This window comes from Branchiostoma lanceolatum, chromosome 5 (assembly GCF_035083965.1).
Source record: "Branchiostoma lanceolatum isolate klBraLanc5 chromosome 5, klBraLanc5.hap2, whole genome shotgun sequence".
NCBI classification, from domain to species: Eukaryota; Metazoa; Chordata; class Leptocardii; order Amphioxiformes; family Branchiostomatidae; genus Branchiostoma; species Branchiostoma lanceolatum.
In genome coordinates this window covers 22,228,810-22,248,240 of record NC_089726.1, presented here as the reverse complement: position 1 = coordinate 22,248,240, position 19,431 = coordinate 22,228,810, and the positions used below count along the sequence as shown (strand labels likewise).

Below are 19,431 nucleotides of genomic sequence, written 5' to 3'. Positions count from 1 at the left end.
TCCTTTATATTTTTCACACACGATCATTCAATCATCGAAATCAGAAATAGTCACAAAATATCTGCTATAATACAAGAGACAAGGTTATGATTCCTTTAATGAATACATGGTTGTCAAAAGCACAAGACATACAACAATTTTCCTCAACATTCTATTTTACTTAGAATTATTTCTGCTGAACAGCACACAAAAAAATCAAATAAATCTTGCACAAAGGCGAGAAATGTGACTGTCTGATGTTGGCCATTACTACGACTACCTTCCTGAAATGTGTGAAGATTTATTTTGGTTCGAAACCAAATGACAAAGTGCTACTTATCATTGAAAGTACCATTCTAGAAATCTTAGTCCATTGGTTGATCGAAAGTATGAAACAGAGGCTACCAGATTGTTACAAGACAAAAAGGACACCGGAGTGGTTGGTTGGTTGGGTGAGTGGGTGGTTAAGTGAGTGAGTGTGTGTGTGGGTGAGTGTGGGTGTTTGTTTTGATTGGGTGATTGGTTGTTTGGTTGGTTGGTTGGTGGTCCATTGGTTGGTTGGGTGGGTGAGTGGGTGGGTAGGTGAATGAGTGAGCGAGTGGGTGGGTGTGTTTGTGGTTGGTTGGTTGGTTGGTTAGCTGGTGGTCCATTGGTTGGTTGGTTGGATGGTTGGTTGGTTGGTGGTCGATTGGTTGGCTGGTGTTCGATAGGATAGTTGGTTGGATGGTTGGTTGGTCGGTCAGGCGGTCGTGCCATCTCAAGCCAATATGACAACAGATGCAGCCAGCATACAAACAAACTGGAAGCCTCCCCAAAAGCCAGGCACAGACAGAGAACCAGAGACCGGAGGATCCTCAGTTCCATGGACCCGAACTGGTTGCAGACCTGCCGGCAACGTGAAGCTTTGGACGTTGCCGTTGACGAAGGACTGTGAAAGACACGCAGAGCCCTCTGCTGGCTTCATCATAAACTGCAGTCCGGTGCCCTGGACGCCTACGATGTTGGTGAAACCCTGGTTGAAAGTCGTAGTCCCGTTGCATTTCTCACAGTACTCACCGAAGAAGTTCTCCTTGCAGAGACAGTAGGGCCCTTTTGCGTTGATCAGGCAGGTGCCGTTGTTCAGACACACGTTGTTCGTGCAGGCGGTGTGGTAATCTGGCGGCAGGGTGGGCGGAGCAGAAGCCGGACCGCATTGCCCTGATTGACTGAACTGAGCGAGATTGACAGCCTGCAGAAGCTGACCATTGGCGCCAGAAGGGGCGGAACAGGTGGTTTCAGCCGAGTTGATGAGAGAACCGCTATGACCAGTAGCAGTGGGATGGGACCAGGTCTGGAGCCAGACCGTGCCACAGTCACACTGCCAGGGATTCAAGGAGACATCGAGATAGGACAGAGTGTCCAACCCTGAGAGAACACTTGGCGTCAAGGCGCTCAGGGAGTTGTTCCTCAAGCTGAGCTGATGGAGCTCCGTCAACTGCAGGGACAGATCCTCAGGGAGGAAGGAGAGGTAAGGGTTACCGTGGAGGTGCAGGACTGTCAGGGCAGGCAGCCCGCGGAAGGCGAACAGACCGACCGACCTCAGCCTCGGCATGTTCTGGATGTAAAGCTCCTCCAGACCGAAGCTCAGCCCCAGCGCGTGGTCGCTGACTGCTTCAAGCGGGTTGTTGTCGAGATGCAGAGCGCGGAGACTCTGCCAGGGCAGCCAGGAATCTGTCGGGTTCCTTCCGTCCCACGAAGGGACCTTGGACAACTGGTTACTGCCGAGATCCAGCTCCTCTAGACTGACCACGCCTTCCAGGGAATCGACGGCGAAGCCTCGCAGCTCGTTCTGCTGCAGGTACAGGGAGTTGAGGTTCACCACGCCGCTGAAGGTGCCTGGGACGAGGCTACCGATGCGGTTGTCGTTGAGAAAGAGTTTGCCCAGGTTGATGATCCCGCTGAAGGCGCCCGGCTCGATGGTCGTGATGAAGTTGTGTTCCAGGTGGAGCTCGTTCAAGTTCAGGATTCCGTTGAACGTGTCTCTATGCACAGCCGTGATCTAAACGGAAGGGTGATACGGGTGTTAGGTAGAATCAACACTGGGTAGATTTTGTTGTTGCTTTGTTGTGTGTGTGTCTGTTTGTATTTTATGTTTCTGCCATTTCAGATATACACAGCGTGGCCTTACTCTACATCCTCAGCGCTGCTATTTTTGTCTGTTGGACTTGAAGCGTGGCAAATCAATATGGCTAAGGGAGTGAAGTCTACCATCTCTGATTACCGTGTTGGAATATGGGGTTGTCACAGAAATCACAAAATCCGTCATTTAGAATGACCAGTGTCATTTGCAAAAGGCACTGAATATTCTTTTACGGGATCTCAGCTAATTTAAAGCGAAATGAATAAAAGAGTTGTAAGTACCTGGTTGTTCTGTAGCAGGATCTTGTCCGTGTTCAGACGATGGACGCCCTCGCCGATCTTGGCCGGGATGGCCGCCAGTTGCCGCTCCTTACAGTCAACAATGCTGTCTGTGAGAATAACAGAGAAAGATGAAAACTGGTGCCAACAACCTTCGTCAGGCAAAAGTTTAGACAGCACACACCAGTGGCGAGTGCAGTTAGTCTAGCCTGGGTGCCATCCTATAACTACCGGGGGCTCCTACAATCGCTACCCTAGCGAGTATAGGAGCCCCCGGTAGAAATAGGATGGCCTGTGAGGACTTGAAATGGCCAGTCCCTAGCTGAGGTCACAGATTCAAAATGGCGGCTATCACTTCGAAACCGGCCTGCGTCGAGATGTTAGCGTTGAACCGTATAGAAATGGATTAAATTGGACTTTTTGGACACTTGACACAGCGGACTACTGTGTTGGGTGAGTGGGTTTGAAATGGAATGTTCACGCAGGACACCTTGAATCTGAATATTGACATTATTTTGAATACAGATTTTAATTGCTATCCCGTGCCCATGATCACTGTTACCTCATTGTGGTTCAAATAAGGATCGTTTAGGGGATGAAAACAGACAGAACATTTACGTGATAAAGATTTTCTCAAAAAAGATACCCTGCAATCATTTCTGGTCAGTCCCGGAAACAGTCCCTCTGTTATATCATTCTGTATATCTGCTTGTGAGGTGAGATTTGAAGAATCTAGTAGATAGCGTTTTAGTAGTTGTTGTTTGTTTGTTTGTTTATTTGTAGTCGTTTTTGTTTGTTTTGCAAACCTACCTTGCGAACAGTCGCAGTTTGTAGGACACGGTGGGGTCCAGCCGGCCCACTCCCACTGCGCATGCGCGGCGATGATGGTGGCAAACAGAAGTAGAGTAGACAGCATGATGTTCCCGTCAGGCACTGTGCAGATGTGTCTAACTGTAGGAAATGACATGAACAATATCATGTACTTCAATTGCTTTGTGTATTAAGTTGTAGCCGACAGCTCTCGATCCACTAGTGACGACACACGCCTGTTCCAGATCCCTAGAATTTGTAGTTAGTCAGCGCATGCGCACTACTGTCCTTCTGTTGCCAAGCCTTTTAGTATAAGTTGCATTGCTGGGAAATGCATTTGGCTAACACATAACATGCGTTACATAACACTACAGCTATGGGCACGGTAGCACGCCCAGTCCAATCACAGAGATGATCTTTTATAGGATTTGAGGGATTTTTAACATTAGATCAACACGATGGTCCCATACTGACTAATGTAGACTGGACACAGAGAATGAACCCACTGCATCACACGTATTCACATCTGGTTTGGAAACCCGGTGACAAATCCTGTGCAGGTAGCAAATGTTGCTCAATGATATGATGCATTCAAGATTGATGTTTGGAACGTATCATTCCAGTCACCAATAATATACTCCATGGTTCATTGTCCGGTCACGCCATCTATATGATATTATATAGTCACAGTGCAGGAAACAAACACTGTTACAAACACACTCACAAGCACACATAAGTCCTGCAACTGATCGTAAGACTGAAGAGAAAAATATCATAACCAAACCTCAGACCAGTGGTTTGGACGGAAAACACTCTTGGTACGTACAGCGAATATTCTACCCGCCGTTTCGTGTCTGCGAGCGCGTGGAATTGCCAAGCATACAGGTTAAATGTACCGCAATGACGTGCTGAGCACACTTTGGCGACCAGCACTTGAAGCTGAAGAGACTATCAGATGTGCGTTAACGTCAGCACACGCGTCTGAGAAACCGATATCGATGAACAGGTTGGAAAACATAGCTACAGCCACACGTGGCTTGCAACGTGCGCGGGGATCACTCGGCTTCAAGCTCTTGGGGGGTACGGCTATTCATACTTTAACGTACTTCGGGCGACACACCGCTTATAGATTTTATAAATAAAGTCTCATAGTACAAGAAGTCATGTCCCAGCAAAAGCTCTTTAACGTTGGGTAGGTAAGGTGTAGTTACATATTACATCAGATGCAAAAACCTAGTGCAGGAGCGGGAATAATATTTCCATATTCGTAGTCTAAGACCATTGGAATATTACAGACTCGGAATACATAATCATATCTGTGCACAAACAACCCCCTGATACCTAGTCTATACCACACTCGTATCTGGCACAATTCAAAGATACGTTAGAATCCTATTGCTTCTTATCCTATCTAGTGATGTTTCATGTCGTATGGACGAGCACACAGTTGAATGTGTCTCTTGACCGATGATGGCACTCAAACTAATGAACCAAAACCTATTGGATGAACGATGACGCTAAACTTACCTGATTTCATATCTTTGGCGCGTGAACATAATGGCTTCAACTCTGGTAATTCAAAGATAATCCGTAGGTATCGTCATCGTGTTTACCTATAATGCACACACTCCTTCTGCTAGGACTGGCTACGTACAAAAGCTTGTTCACGGGTAAATACTTACCAAGCCTGTGTCCAGCCACTTGTGCAGATATCCCGGTAAAGATATGCCGTCTCTTTGTAAGCACCTGTGTCGCCCTACGTGTAGCAAATTAGACTGGAAATGCTGCTGGTAAGTGTTGAGAATAGTCCGCGACACAGGCAACGTATTGGTCTTAGTTGAAAGTTCACTGAACTAAACACCGATCTTTCTCGAATCAGCGGACTCACCGAGCGATAAGTCGTGTAAATAATCCTTGACCAAAATAACTCTAGCTCTCATTCAGTTGAACGTTGAACTCGTTTCAGTACAGGAGAAAGCGCCATGCGCCATAACCACTGTGTGAGTGAATGCGTGCGCCCGGTACAGAAATAGCTTTGGAGCCTTAGTAACAACGCTACCGATCCCAGGTCATAACATGATCAACGTATTTTTCACAGACGCTAAGCAAATAAAGCCAAGCAGTAGGTACAAGGGTTGGGTGTTCTTTAAAAACAACATGGGTGGAGGGCATTGGCAGAATGACGTCATTGGTGGGCTGTGAAATGTCAATCCTGCCTTTGCCAATCAAGATACTAGTACTTCATATGTTCACACCATGTATTAAATAAAGTTGTGGCGTCGTGATTGCGTAACGGTTAGGTTGTTTGGCCCAGAACTCCAGAGGTCCTGGGTTCGAATCCTCTGACATGCCACCGATGTTGTGTCCTTGGGAAAGGTATACGTACTTAACAGGTGTAAAAATGGGTACCTGACTTCGGTTAGGGAGGTAAAAGGCTGATCAAGGAGAGAGTTGAGCCCCATCTTCCAATATCGTGCCCTGAACATAGTGGATACACACTGCCCTTGCGGCATCAAAAAGGCTACGGGACTTCTTTACTTCAAGCTTGTTATTCTTTGTATGTGCTGCTGTTGAAATGAATCATTATCTTAAATACAGTCCCATATATATATTTTTTTATTCAAAGGACAATCAAATACATGAACGAAGACAAAGTGGCGGCTTACTCGAGTTGTGCACTTATATTATAGCCACCGCTTGTACAGTATGGAAAATAAGATGTCTGGCAACACACTAAAACATGAATGACTGGAAAAAACTAGTTGACGTGAGACCGACACCCCCCCCCCCAGCGGAAAAGAAAGCAAAAGAAAACATATAACTAAAAGCGTTTATACACATATAACTAGAAACATGACAAAGATACCGAAATATTTGAAAACTTACTCTAGTTCCGATACTACTGTAAGAATAACTGATGATTAGCTAAATCTTCTACATACATGTACAATGTGTTACCGTGGGTAACAGTTGAACCTAAATTTTGATAGGTGAGCTGTTTTCTATTCACCTGTTATAATGAAGAAGTCATTATCAAATCCATACACGTAGTTACATCATACCAAATAACAAATAAAAAGAAATAAGCCGTCGGAACAATCTTCCAAATATACAGTGCTTGCTTACGCTCAGCCGAGTAGTAAATGATTAAGACATGCATTAAGATAAAATCAGAGCTAAGTGTAAATTCATTCATTACACAGTAAGTGCTATAGCCATATCAATATGCGATCGTTCTTTGTTTCTATGGCTGTTGTTTTCATTTATCACTGCACGAAAGTAGTATTTACCAGATGGTGGTAAATGTCAAACTTTGCAGACATTTACCACCGTTGGTAAATCCCACTTTTTATGCGGTGTATGATGTTGGCTTACACAGTCGTGTTGGCCGTCAGCGGTGTTGTCTCAGTGTGCCCTGGGGGAGACTTATGTGCTGAACGCCTCTTGCGAACATACACGATCCCCACAACTAGCACACAGAACAACACTGCCAGGACTACAAGCACCGCAACCCAAGCAGCCGAACCCGTTCCGACATCTTCCGCCGTGTCCCGGACGCGGAACTCGGCGGTGGAGCTCGCTCCGGCGTCCGTGAAGATGGCCTGCCTGCTCCGGGGCGGGCAGACGGGCTGGGCGCACGGGAGGAAGGTGAGGGTGAGCTGAAGGTGGATCTCCCGCACCCCGGTGACCTCCACGCCCGGGTTGTACTCCCGCGGCACCGCCAGGGTCCACGGCCCGATGGGGCTCAGCGTGACGTAGTCGCTGCTTGGCTGGTGGATGTCGGCCTTGGAATACACCTGAAAAATGAATGGTGATCATTACCACCATTGTTTCCATTATATGTATTAGAAAAAACATAAGTTAGGCTAGTGATACCGATCTGGCAGAATCGCCGATTCTAGAGTCATCAGAGACTCCGATCGGGACCTGTACGGATAGAATCATCGACTGGCAGAGATCCTGGCCGCAATCTCCACCGGAAGACTTGCCGATTGAATAAGGGACATACCTGCAGACTGTCGGTGTTGTAGTGGAACAGCATGGTGCGGGGAGCGTGCGTGAAGGTCCACATTCCGCCCTGCTGGTCGTACACCAGGGATGTGCCGTATCTGGGAAAATGCAGATGTAAATTTTACATTTCAACAAATTCAATGTTTTTATATACTGTATGTTATAAGACATTATATGTTTTATATTCATGCAAACGTTTGCTTGGTAAAGATTCCGAATGTCGATATCGATACTGTTTCAAATTAAATAGAACCAACTTTCACTAGTCAAAAAATGACTATTTAACGAGAATAGATTCGCAAAGAAAGCAGTAATATCCTAGCTTCAAAAACAGATGGTTTTACCGTTTGAGCCATACTTTCACGCGACGGTCCTCCGTGCGGACGCCAGGGATCCAGGCCTTCACATCGGTCATGTGCACGTGAGTCATCGGCATGAGAAGGTCCTCCGCCCCGCTGATGACGAAGGACAGCCCGGTGCCGTTGTCGAACTGGGCGAAGTCGGCCGCGAGGTCCCGACGACGGAGCACGATGGTGTTGGTCATGGGAGAGGTGTCCGCGTTGAAGACCTGAAATGATTAGACTTAATCGTCCATAGCTCAACCGTTTTTTTTTTCTTCAATTTTTGCTCTGTCGGTTCATTCTAGTAACGCTGAAGAATAGTGATTAATGATGTCATTGGAAACGCCCGGTAGTAATCTTCGTATCTTATCCAGTCGTAGGGATTGGATTGCATTTGAATTTTGTTTACCTGGATGTCTAACCCTCATAAACGTTATAGTCGATAATTTCACATTTCCTTTCATTGAGGAAATATTAGAAGACGAGCTCTGTGATATAGTATATCAAAATGATAAAGAAAACACCTCAATGATTTCAGGCTTCATTAGCCTACAGCCCCACCAGAGCAACTATAAAACTGCACACCATGCATGAGCTATTAGTGATCTCTGACAGATACAAAGATATCAATAATTCAATATGGCGGCGCCCATGGACTGGAACTTAAACAAAACAGCTTTTATCGCGCGGCATAACCTTTTGATTGGATGAAAGTTTCCTTACCTGTACGTCATTTCCGATTTTCTCCATGCGCTGGAGCATGGATATCCGGTTGTTGGCCAGCCAGGCCTCAATCATGGCCAGGCGCGAGTCGTCGTACGAGAAGGGCCGCCGCTCCAGGAACTGGTAGTTATACGCCTCCTGCAGCCGCTTCATCTGGTCTACTATAGAATCCTGCTCGGGAAAGGATGGAAAATTCATTTGACAATGTTTGATCGATTCTTATGCCAGGCCTAGGGTCATATCCAAACCAGCGCCCGGCCGTACAGCGTATGATATTGCAAACAGCCCGGTCGGGCCCCGGTTTGGAAATGTGGTCCTCGCATTGGAAGCTGACGGTGGACAATACCAAGTACTTGTTCCAAAGTTGCTGTATTTTGTAACTCTTACTGTTCTTCATCTTCATCAAGAACGGAATCAACATTTTGAGAAATTGGATTGAATTGAAACGTCGAGAGAGAAGAAGATCTCTCTGTACTTAGTGTTCTTCATCTTCATCAAGAACGAAATCCCTTTTTGGGAAATTACCAAAAAGAGAAGAAGGTCTCTGTGTACTTGGGACCATTGATCAATGCACAATGCCCTCTCTTTCTGAACTTATCATAAAACTGGGCCCCACCTTGAGTTGCACATAGACCCGGCCGATGGCGATGGCGTAACTGATGATGGTGGGGTCGAACACCGCAGCCGTCTCACTGCGCAGGCGCGCGTTCTGCTGCTGGAGGACTTGAACTTCAGCGTCCAGACTGTGGATCTTGATGACGACAGCGTCATGGTGGACCAGCTTGTCATTCACGGCTCTGGGGGAAGGAAAAAAAAAACAGGAAATGACGGATGTTATCATAAAAGTTTAAGCTATAGCAACAGAACATCAATGTCAGGATGACGATGAGTTGTATCCAAATATGGTGCCTAGCTTGGGTAACCGGTAGTTTCGATTCATTGCCAGTTCGCTACTGTCCTTTCACTACATGGCAGAAGTCGTTTCGCTAACGTAACCTTACCAATTATCGTCCAATTTATTGAAAACGTATCTATCTTCAAACCGCGCGGACAGAGCCAAATGTTTAACCCATGAGAAGAAATATCAGCTCTTCTAAAACGAAAATGCATGGTCTGTAACGTCGGCTACTTTTAACAGATACTAGCTACCGTGTAAGTTAGAAAAACATGATAAAGTACGCGGTGACGAATTGCATATGAAAAACGTCATGCATCACGCTTCAATGTATCTTGCTGTTACTGGTTCAGGTGTTTATCCTGTTATGTCGCTAGACGTGAACCTATTTCATTGTTTTGCATAAAGAAGAGGTATGACTAAGGATTATACTTATGACGTTCTTTATTGCTGATGAGAACAGCCTTTGGTAAAATACACCACGACAAACTGGACGATAACTGGTTATGCGCGATAACTAGTCACGTTACGTTACATGACAGAAGTCGCTTCGCAACATTTCAACGTTATTTCTCTAGATAGACAGCATGAGAAATCGTTCTTTATAATCACTAACGTAATTTACATAAGTCAATTGATAATATCATGATATCATGCTTCAAAGGTAGCTGGTTGTTACGCGATCCGCATGTTACAACAGTGCAAATGTTACTGATATAGGACTAACTGAATACAGGAGAGTAATATTCCCACCACGTACCAGTTTCAACGTCACACAAAAATATTGTTGCACAGGTTGAATCCCTGGCTAAAACATCGGCTTGTCAGTACATCTAGAGAAACAACGTTCAAATGTAGAGAAACGACTTGCGCCATGTATAGGGAAACGACTCGGTATGCAGCGAAACGTACTGTGGCGAAGTAACAATGTAGCGAAACGACATGTAACCCTAGCTTGACATCAACGGCATCACGATGAAACAACTTGTAATTTACGTGTACAGGTCTGGAATGGAAAACAGGATACTATAAGTGTAAGTACATGTCTACATGTGACCGTTACACCTAGCCTGGAATCCATCCTATTTAGCTTCCGGCCGCTACCCAAGCTCCGCTGCCCGGCCGGAGCTTGGGTAGCGCCGGCCGGAAGCTAAATAGGATGGATTCCAGGCTACGTTACACCACCGGGAGGCAGCTATCAAGTTCTGCACCAGTATACAAACACGCAAATAACAACTGCAGAACGAGAAGCCATATAGCACGAGCGACAAGCAAATGCAATGATGCAGTCTGACGAATGAAAGTACTAAGGAATAGCAGGAAGGGATATTTGTGTAAGCTTCTTTCCACGGACTGCCAAGCTGTGGAACTCTCTCATTGACAACTGTTTCCCTCCTGTATACAACCAAGGAGGTTATATAGACAGGAGGAGGCTTACAACCTGCAAGCATTCAAAACCAACATTCACCGCTATATCCTATCATAATCACCTCAATCTTCCATCAACTTATTCAATGTCTAGAATTGGTCAACTGTGACCTTGCATTTAACAAACCCGTTAAAAAAGAAACAAAGGACCAAACATTCTTACTGTGTGACGTTCAGATAAGCCTGGATCCTGGGTTTGGCGCCCCGGCATTGCGCCAGGTACAGCCACTTGTCGAACTGCTCGTCAAACTTCTTCCCGTCCACCACGATCTTCTGTTGGTTCTCCTGTCCCTCGTGGTCCAGCGTGTCCTTGATCTTGTCATACTGCTCTTCTATGTCCTTCAGGTCCGACTTGATGATGCCCTGGAAAAAATTACAAAGACTATGTTAAAATGTTAAAATGGTCTAGTTTCTTCTATAGTGCAATCCTTCACAGAGGTGATAACAAGCAATCCTATAAAGAACGTTAACTGACAGAGATGGACCCTACTGCTGGGGGAGGGCTGCACATGAGAATTTCTAGAAGCGGTGAGCAGAAGCGCGGACTAGCCTTCTTCGCAGACTGCTTGGAGCGCCGGCATTTATTTGGGTGGAGCGCTAATTCGCAAGGCGTGGTGAAACTCCCTCTGCCGGCATTAGGGAACCTTAGCCCATGTTGAAAATTGCAGATTGATTAGCACTCCACCCAAATAAATAAACGCCGGCACTCCAAGAGGTCTGCGAAGGAGGCGATGACAACCTGTGTGCTGTTATCGACATTTGACGCCTCCACTATCTATATGACTATACAAAGGTCCCACCCTCACAGCTTGAGGTCACTCGTCCTCGATTTTGATTGTTTCCTTCACCAATGGTAAGTGCTCGTCATCTGGACATTTTCCTGAGAGAGCTATCTACATAGCACAAGAGGTCAAGTGCCAAAAGCAATCATTACCAGACTTAACTGTCATTGATAAATTCCACTTTTCCTGGAGTGGGGAGCACAATGAGTGTCGGCCTACCTTATCTTTGTCCCAGGTGCCCCAGATGTTCTTAATGATCGTCTTGACGCCCTTCAGCTGGTCTAAGAAGTCCAGACCCTTCAGCTTCTTCCCGGCCTCCAAGGCACCGATGATGTCTTCGATGCCGCTTTTCAAGGTCAGTCCACCTGTAAGATGAAGACCTCAGCTTGACAAGTGGTCGGCTTGAAGAGGATCGACCCACAATGACCAAGCCATCGATTAAATGGTTTCCAAGTCGACGTGTTTTGATGTCAAATATTGTACAACTCTGAAATAGTGAATTTCCAACCTGTGTATATGGAGGTGTAAATCTTGATGGCCGCCCCGGCGATCTTGAGGATGTCGCTGAAGTGGATGGCCGTGGCCTTGTGGACCAAGTCCGCCTCGATGGCGTCCTGGCACTCCGCGGTGGCGTCCTGCGCACGCGCAAGCCGCACGGCCTGCTGCTGTTCAAGGTCACGCAGCTTGGACTGAATCTTTAAAGAAACAAAGAATAAGAGACGTTTAGTTGAAGATACAGTAAAATATGGGCTCCAAAATGAAAACATTCTCGAGAACAAAACCTTCCAACGAAAATCTAACAACTTTTAGCATGGTGCAATGCTAAACTTTCTTCCCGGTTCCAACGCTAAGGTATATTATATACACATATCAAATTTTCAACGACCTCTGTCGAGCTTCCATTATAAAATCTTCGCATTCTTGCATCATTATCTCGTATCCCTGGTGTTTGTGAATTGTGTAAAAACAAGTCCTAATTCTTCCTAGGGGACCTTTAAGACAACCCTCATTTTCTTCCCTTGCAGGTGACAATAAATGAAATGCAGAAGGCGTCATTTTCACAATCTTGAGTTATCCGTTTGATCTTGTCATTCACTTCAAATACTATACAGCATCAAGCATCTCCCTCGGTTAAGAGACAGAGCAGTCAACAGGTAGGCTTTAGAGTCATGATATTAGTGATAATCCCTACCATTCCATAGCATTTTGACAATTTGTATATTTTCGTGGTATTGGCATGACGTTTAGTTATATATTTACTATAAGATCAATCCAGTTGCAGCAAGGCCATGAGAAACCAATCACACACAAACAGTGGCGTCGCGGTGGCGTAGTGACAGGGAATTTGGCCCCAGAACCCAGGGGCACCGGGTTCGAATCCAGGGTTCCCTGACTTGTTCCGTTGACGTTGTGCCCTTGGGAAAGGCACTTTACACGACTTTTCCCACTTCACTCAGGTGAAAATGAGTACCTAGCTTCGGTTAGGGACGTCGCTCGGATAGGACGTTAAATGGAGGTCCCGTGTTTGAGGAGAGCCACACCTCAAGCACGTAAAAAGAACCCAACACCCTTATCAAAAAGAGTAGGGGTCCTTCCCGGTGTGAGTGGATCATATAAATCTGTCCGGGTATGCAGCTTGTACTCTTTAGTACAAACCTGGTGTGTTACACCTGTGGTTTACCGGGTATGCAATACAAACAAAACAAACAAACAATCACACACATACAGACCTGTGTGAGTTCGTCCAGTTTCTCCAGCTTCTGTTTCTCCAGCACAGTGATGGTGAACTTGTTGTGGTCCATGCTGCTCTTCGCCACGACCATCTTCTGCTCCTCGGACGTGGCTTCGGCGAAGTACAGGTTGTAGTCTTTCTCTACATCTACAGAAAGATAGGAGGCAAATCTTACTGACAGTAATTCCTTGGAGGTACAAAATGATCTTCACTTATAACCCGTGTACTTGAAAAGCTTTGTAATTCAGCCTCTGTGGCTGCAATAAAAGCTTGTATTCCGTGTTATTTATGTATTTTAATTATTGTGAAATAAACAAGTCTATCACTACTACTACTACCGTTACTACTACTACTACTTAACTACTACTCCCACTGCTACTACTACTACTACTAATACTACTACTACTACTGCTACTACTGCTACTACTACTACAGGAGCATGAGCACTCCTTGCATACCTTAGGAAAGGGCTACTACCGCATCTAAAGACAGGGTTGATGTTGATTTATAAGGAAGACTATTCCTGACGTTGTAACGTTGGCACTCACCAATGGCATAGGGTACAATGTCGGTGGACAGGTAGGTGTAGATGCTGCTGTAGGAGTTCATCGGGATGTTGTTCTGCGCGTGCGCCCAGAAGTCAAGTCCTGCAGAAGAGGGAATAATGATCCACGTTATTATGAAAACACTAATGCATCAAAGTACGTATGGCGTTTGTTGAATCTGGTCGTAAATTATATGCGTATTCTTTGAAAATGTAGGTAAAGGTAGTCCCATTGCCTTTTTCATGCCGTAGGGGACAGTCGGGGTTGTGACTGTGACCGTCATAGGCTAACGTTAAGTCCTTGGAGCTGCAACCCATTTCAATAGCCGAATGTGCTCAAGTTTTGTGCATTGAACTAAGTTCATATCACCTTTTAAGCTTACCAACATCGAAGCACTATTCTAACACCACTGCTTTTGAATGTAAATAATGATGTCAAGTCTTGTAAACCAAGTGCAATACAAGACCACAATACCACAGTCGTAAACTTTCATCTCAAATCGTACACTTGTAGATATGGCTATACGACTTCCCATAATACATCACCCCCTTCGAATCATCCGAAACAAACCCGTCGTTGTGCTTCTTGTCGTCCATTTATTTCCGACAAGACCACAGCATCACTCTCATAACAGTTCATTTCAGATCTCCAACCTGTGAAAATGACGTCACCACATCCCATCACACTCCGCCCCCTAGCATTATTCGAAACAAAATGGCGGCACCCATAGAATCCTACTGGTCCAATGTCCAAGAATACGCACATTTTAAACATCTGACTCACCGTGCTGAATCTGCATGAGGTAGATCATGGCCTCCCTTGCGTGCCCCCTGAGCTCGGGCCGGCTGGAGTTCCGCATGGTGAAGTAAATCCACAGGTACCCGTTCCGGGCTGCCTCTACATCACCCTCCTTGTAGTACCTGTTACCTGCAGACAGAAGTAGACAAAATGTTTTAACACCAAGCCTTATGTGCCATGAATTCACAAGGGTAGTATTTCTGTGCGTCAACATCATAAGACATAACGAACTTTGGATACAAAAAAAAAACACAGTAGGGGTCAACTTTCACCATAGGGCATCGAATTACGATATCTTTGATTGTACGTTTGAGTAAAAGGTACTCTGAAATGGCCTTTTGGCCAGGGTGTCCACTGTGCAGGCAACCAACCCTGGACAAAATCTAAACGGGCAGCAAAGCTTCCTGCATCAGCTGACTGAAATATCAACGTTATGCGTTGCAATTTCACGCTAAGAACACATACTAGTAGCTGGCTGGAAAGGTTATGTACCTTGTCGAAACGTCATCTGAACCATTTCTGGTGAGATGTGCTCTGAGATGTCCTCAAAGTCTATGACGTCAACAGACGCCTGTCCTGTAAGTCCCGGATGTCCAGGAGGAGCCGGTGGTGGTGTGTTGCCTGAGGTACCTGGTCAACACAACAAACAAACAAACAAACAAACAAACAAACAAACAAACACTTGATTCATGGAGTGAGCTATATGAATGTTGGACCACCGGAAAAATAGATGATGCTTATTTAAGCTAATTGTGGATCACAAAAGAGTCAATTCAAGAGTGCAGTCATATCATCAGCGCAACTGTTTTGTTGAAGGAAATACAGAACATAAACTTAAGACTGAGACGTTCAAGTACGGCGTTGTCACAAATAAAAACGAGGGAAGAAATGCCAAACAAGTCAATGACAACAGGGATGTTTCAATGCTACCTTGAGGCCCGGGAGGAGCATAGGGTCCCTCACAGCGCCAGTGATGGTCGTACCAGTGGCCGGCGTTGTAGCAGTGCGTCCCCGACCCTCCTCCGCCAGGTCCGCCGGGCCCGGGCTGCCCTGCCGCCGCCGGGGGACCTGCGGGACCGCCGCTAACGTCAGCTGTGGGCAATTGGAGGGCCTGGAGGTAGTGGGTGTCCAGATCTTCCCACGTCTTGTTCAACATCCTGATGATGATAACACCTCCTGGACCTAACAGAAGATTCATACAATAATTATACAGGAGTGTCTTGAAGAATAACATGCAAGAAATACGCTTACAATACTAGAGCCAACAAGGAAACGTATCGAATCTTCTTCTGCTTACAAAAATATGCAATTTAAGACATGTACGAAATGTACATGTCTTAAATGTACCTACTACTCACGTGCTGTATGTACATGTACTTGTTTTTATGCTACTCTGTAAGAAAAAGTCATTGTTAGTAACCGTTGCGATTAATCTATTTGTGGTCATTTATTACAGTGAGGAATATTTCGGCGGCTGGCGCGAGATTCGCCGACGTGTGACGTAACATATCCTGTATCTATCTGTTTCCCAAGTGTTATAAGTGTTATTCCAAATACTTAACGCCCCCTCCACTGACTTTGATTCACTCTGCACTACTTTTCTACTCGTACATTTCTCTCTCTGTCCCTTACCTCCGTCCCCGGACTGTCCGGGCTTGCCGCCGTCTCCTCCCTTCCCGCCTGTCGTACCAGCCGTGGAGCGGCCGTGACAGCAGGCGTCACGATCCCTACACAACACAAGCATCTTAAGTTATCTTCTTTGGAATATTTCAACAAAAACACCCCCTGCAGTTCACGAACAAGCTACCAGGAGGCCCGGACCTACATCACTTCTTCCTTACGTCAACACCTATCTGCCACCAAGAAATCAAGATCAGAGCATGTCGAGGACCAAAGATACAAACACCGGAAGTCCTGCTGCAGTACCAAAATTGACTTGACCATCGGGTTCACTGAAGTACCAAATGTCATCGCAATCCATAAAGAGATTCTAACGAAAGATATTCCCGGGTTGATTTTAACTGCGAGTTAAAAAAATCCAGGGGCCCGACCGTGCCCCGAAATAGTCCGGTAGTAGCGGGGGGGGGGGGCGTATGGGTCACGCACAGAAGTACAGAAAACTTCAGCTAGTAAACTACCCGGCGGGGCCCCTTGTTCCAATTGTGACCGTAGCAAAGTCGTCATCATTCTTAAAATCTTTACAATACTTTAACTTGGGAGTCAAGATGCTAATGTTTGTGACATCAGAAACCTAGGCCTCAACCATTGGAAATGTCACCCCTCTCTCTCTAACAAAGGAGGTTTTATCTAGATAAAACCTCCTTGCTCCAACAAAGAGGGCGTTTTTTGCCGTCTTCTGAAGACCACCCGAGTACTTACTGGTTAGGCTGTCCCGGGGCCCCCACGTGCCCGTCCCCGCCAGCCTGTCCTAGTCCGCCCGACCCTCCCCGGGCCAGCACCTCCAGCCGGCCGCCGAACATGAACCCCACGTACAGCGTCGCGTTCCCCGCTCTCTGTCCCACTCCACCGGCTTGGCTGAAATTCACACATAGTATATCACTATGGAGTATTTATAAACATATCATATCACTTCAAACATTTTCCATATTGCACATTGTTGAAAGAAAGGAAGTCAGGTATTGCTTTCGAGTCTTAGTAGAGTTTCGACTTCTTCACTTTGTAGGCGTATCTGTGTTTGTGCATGTGTGTGTGTATGTGTGTGCGTGCGTCCGTGTATGTGTGCGCTTTTGTGTACATGTGTCTGCGTGTGTGTGTGTGTGTGTATGTCTGTGTGCGTGTGCGTTTGCGCGCGCGAGTGTGTGTCTGTGTTTGTCCATCTACTTGTGATAATGTTTTCTGGCTGCCCTTGTTTCTGACCCACAACTTGCCAATCTCTCCTCCTAATATCTGCTTTGAGATCACACCTACCCGTCCTGCCCCGCCTGTCCCTGGGCGGTACCACTCTGTGCGGGGGTGTCCCAGTCCGGTTGCCCGTGAGCCATGTACGACACGTCCACAGCCGCGCTGTCCCCGGCCACGGTCAGGTTCACCGCCGAGATGTACACGTTCCTCCCCTTCCATCTCAGGTGGCCCTTGATCGTCAGACTGACCGTCTCCAGGTAGAAGTCCTTACAGGGGTCAAACAGAGGGCTGGTCTCGTCCAGGGAGACGTCGGTGGCCAGGATCTCAATCCGGTCTTCGGTCACCTGCGGACAAATAGGTTTAGATTCAAGATGGGCCATTCAAGAAAAACAACAATTACATGTACAATGGTGTATTTCTACTTGTAATCGATATCGGTGTATGGCTGAGTGAGTGACAATGAAGAAATGAAGATGAAAGAGAAAATAGAAAACAGAATTTACAGAAGGAAAGGAAAAAGAAAGAACGAAAGAAAGAAAGGCAAGAGAACGAAAGAAAGAGAACAAAAGAAAGAAAGATAGTGGATGAGAAAGACAAAAGAGTGAGGGATAAAGGACGAAAAAGGAAGGGGTAGACGAGGAATGGGTTTTAGAACGTGAGTAGAATAGGGGAGTATATATGAGGAGGAGTCGTGCAATCAAGACAAACATGAATGCGGAACTACGGAACAATCAAGAAACATCAATACCAAAATGTGCACACTATAAATGACAGGTGACTTTTATCTATTAGTAAGCCGTTGTAGCATCGTTTCCTACCTTCTTGTAGAACCCGTCCGAAGTCACCAGCTGAGGCGGCTCGGTCCCGGTGACGGGCGGACAGGACGGGTCTCTGGTCCGCGGGGCCGATGCCAGGGGAGCGCCGAGCTGCCCGAACAGCGTCAGCGGTCTGTGCTGTCTCACCGCGCCTAGGCCGCTGCCGGGGTTACTCCCGTCGACACCACTTCCCGTTTTCGACGAGGAGGTTTGAAGCGGAGGCTGGATCGTCGTCGAGGCCGGTCTGTCGGTAGTGGTCTCCGCAAAGGACGCCGTCGGTGAGCTGGCGGACGGCGTTGTCAGGTTGAGACCATGACTGACATTGAAAGTTGAGTGCCGGACTGTTGCGATGTCGGTGACTAGCTTTGACACAAGCGAACCTTCCGTGGTGTGCGGTGTTCCTAAACGCCACAAGGAAGACAGAGCACGTTGACTGCACCATACATATATAGCAAGCTCAGTGCATTAAGAGAGAATCTTTCTTGCCTTAATCTGTTACTGTCATAAAAGGCAAATATTCATTAAAGACGAGTAAAATCAGACTTAAGAAGGACGTGCACACAGCGCGCGGGGTCCGTACCACATATCTGATCATATCTGTTTGGACTATGATAAGTATACCATGCACAGCCAATGAACATGGACTTACCCTTGACATATACTGCTGCACCGAGGGACACGAAAAGCACCAACAACAAGATCTTCATGGCGAAGCAACGCTTGGGTAAAGATTCTCCGTCCTCAAAGTGTTACACGAAGAAAGGGTAGTGTAGAATAAACTGCTGCGTTTTCAATTTCCGCCAAAACACATGACCGAAACTATCCGGCGTGAACTCCCCCGCCTGGACGCTCGTGATGGTGACTCACCGTCTCACAGTGGACCGCGAATTTACATAGAAAGCGGAACCAGTCTTCTGTAAACCATGGTCCGTTCTTTCGTGTGTCTCTTGTGTGGACTATGTCTGCAAAACAAGTAGCGAATGTTTTCAGTGTGTTATGAAACACAACTACAATAAGTTTGAAACAAGAAAACGTGTCAATGACCGGTTGATCGTGCTTTTGACAGACATCTTTGAGACTAAAATCTCATTGGAAGGAGCTTGTTCATGCCGTATCCCGAGTTTATATTTTCTTCAGTCTGCGCCAACATTTTCATGTTGCATAGCAATTAGGAAACACTCGATGTCTTTCACTTTATATCACGGTCGATCAGCATCCGCTAGTAGCCTACTGATCCACGCCTGAACAAATCATGAGCGCTTCCTACCGACAAATTTCATACTGCACCTGGCTTTTGTTTTTTTGGGGAGCCA

The 19,431-nt window shown here is 46.2% G+C and overlaps 2 protein-coding genes across 3 annotated transcripts; both read right to left on the bottom strand.

The window, feature by feature from the left end:
- Positions 1-79: 79 nt before the first annotated feature.
- Positions 80-5,372, bottom strand: LOC136435727 (reticulon-4 receptor-like 2). 2 transcript variants are annotated; one of them, XM_066429410.1, is made up of 5 exons: positions 5,075-5,372; positions 3,391-3,435; positions 3,187-3,301; positions 2,380-2,486; positions 80-2,017 (listed from the first exon to the last, which is right to left on the bottom strand). In XM_066429410.1, exons 3-5 carry the CDS (start codon positions 3,290-3,292, stop codon positions 737-739), a joined length of 1,494 nt encoding a protein of 497 aa, XP_066285507.1. In that variant the 5' UTR covers positions 3,293-3,301; positions 3,391-3,435; positions 5,075-5,372; the 3' UTR covers positions 80-736. The 2 variants fall into 2 exon arrangements, with proteins under 2 accessions (XP_066285507.1, XP_066285506.1); XM_066429409.1 differs by having other exon boundaries at positions 4,869-5,371.
- Positions 5,373-5,779: 407 nt separating this feature from the next.
- Positions 5,780-18,968, bottom strand: LOC136435723 (uncharacterized). Its single transcript, XM_066429406.1, has 18 exons — positions 18,768-18,968; positions 18,122-18,519; positions 17,370-17,647; positions 16,821-16,976; positions 16,074-16,168; positions 15,372-15,623; positions 14,934-15,071; positions 14,427-14,570; positions 13,647-13,745; positions 13,097-13,245; positions 11,875-12,061; positions 11,586-11,731; positions 10,748-10,947; positions 8,878-9,058; positions 8,262-8,432; positions 7,542-7,765; positions 7,196-7,295; positions 5,780-6,983 (listed from the first exon to the last, which is right to left on the bottom strand). Exons 1-18 carry the CDS (start codon positions 18,823-18,825, stop codon positions 6,558-6,560), a joined length of 3,402 nt encoding a protein of 1,133 aa, XP_066285503.1. The 5' UTR covers positions 18,826-18,968; the 3' UTR covers positions 5,780-6,557.
- Between the last annotated feature and the right edge of the window lie 463 nt (positions 18,969-19,431).

Excerpts from the sequence above, each read along its gene's own strand:
- LOC136435723 (XM_066429406.1), bottom strand. The coding sequence starts at position 18,825 with ATGAAGATCTTGTTGTTGGTGCTTTTCGTGTCCCTCGGTGCAGCAGTA. Across the intron at positions 16,977-17,369 it reads GGACAGGCGGGGCAGGACGG|CCAAGCCGGTGGAGTGGGAC; the intron begins GTAGGTGTGATC and ends TGTGAATTTCAG. Across the intron at positions 16,169-16,820 it reads GCCCCGGGACAGCCTAACCA|GGATCGTGACGCCTGCTGTC; the intron begins GTAAGTACTCGG and ends TGTGTTGTGTAG.
- LOC136435727 (XM_066429410.1), bottom strand. The coding sequence starts at position 3,292 with ATGCTGTCTACTCTACTTCTGTTTGCCACCATCATCGCCGCGCATGCG. Across the intron at positions 2,487-3,186 it reads AAACTGCGACTGTTCGCAAG|ACAGCATTGTTGACTGTAAG; the intron begins GTAGGTTTGCAA and ends TTATTCTCACAG. Across the intron at positions 2,018-2,379 it reads TCCTGCTACAGAACAACCAG|ATCACGGCTGTGCATAGAGA; the intron begins GTACTTACAACT and ends CCTTCCGTTTAG.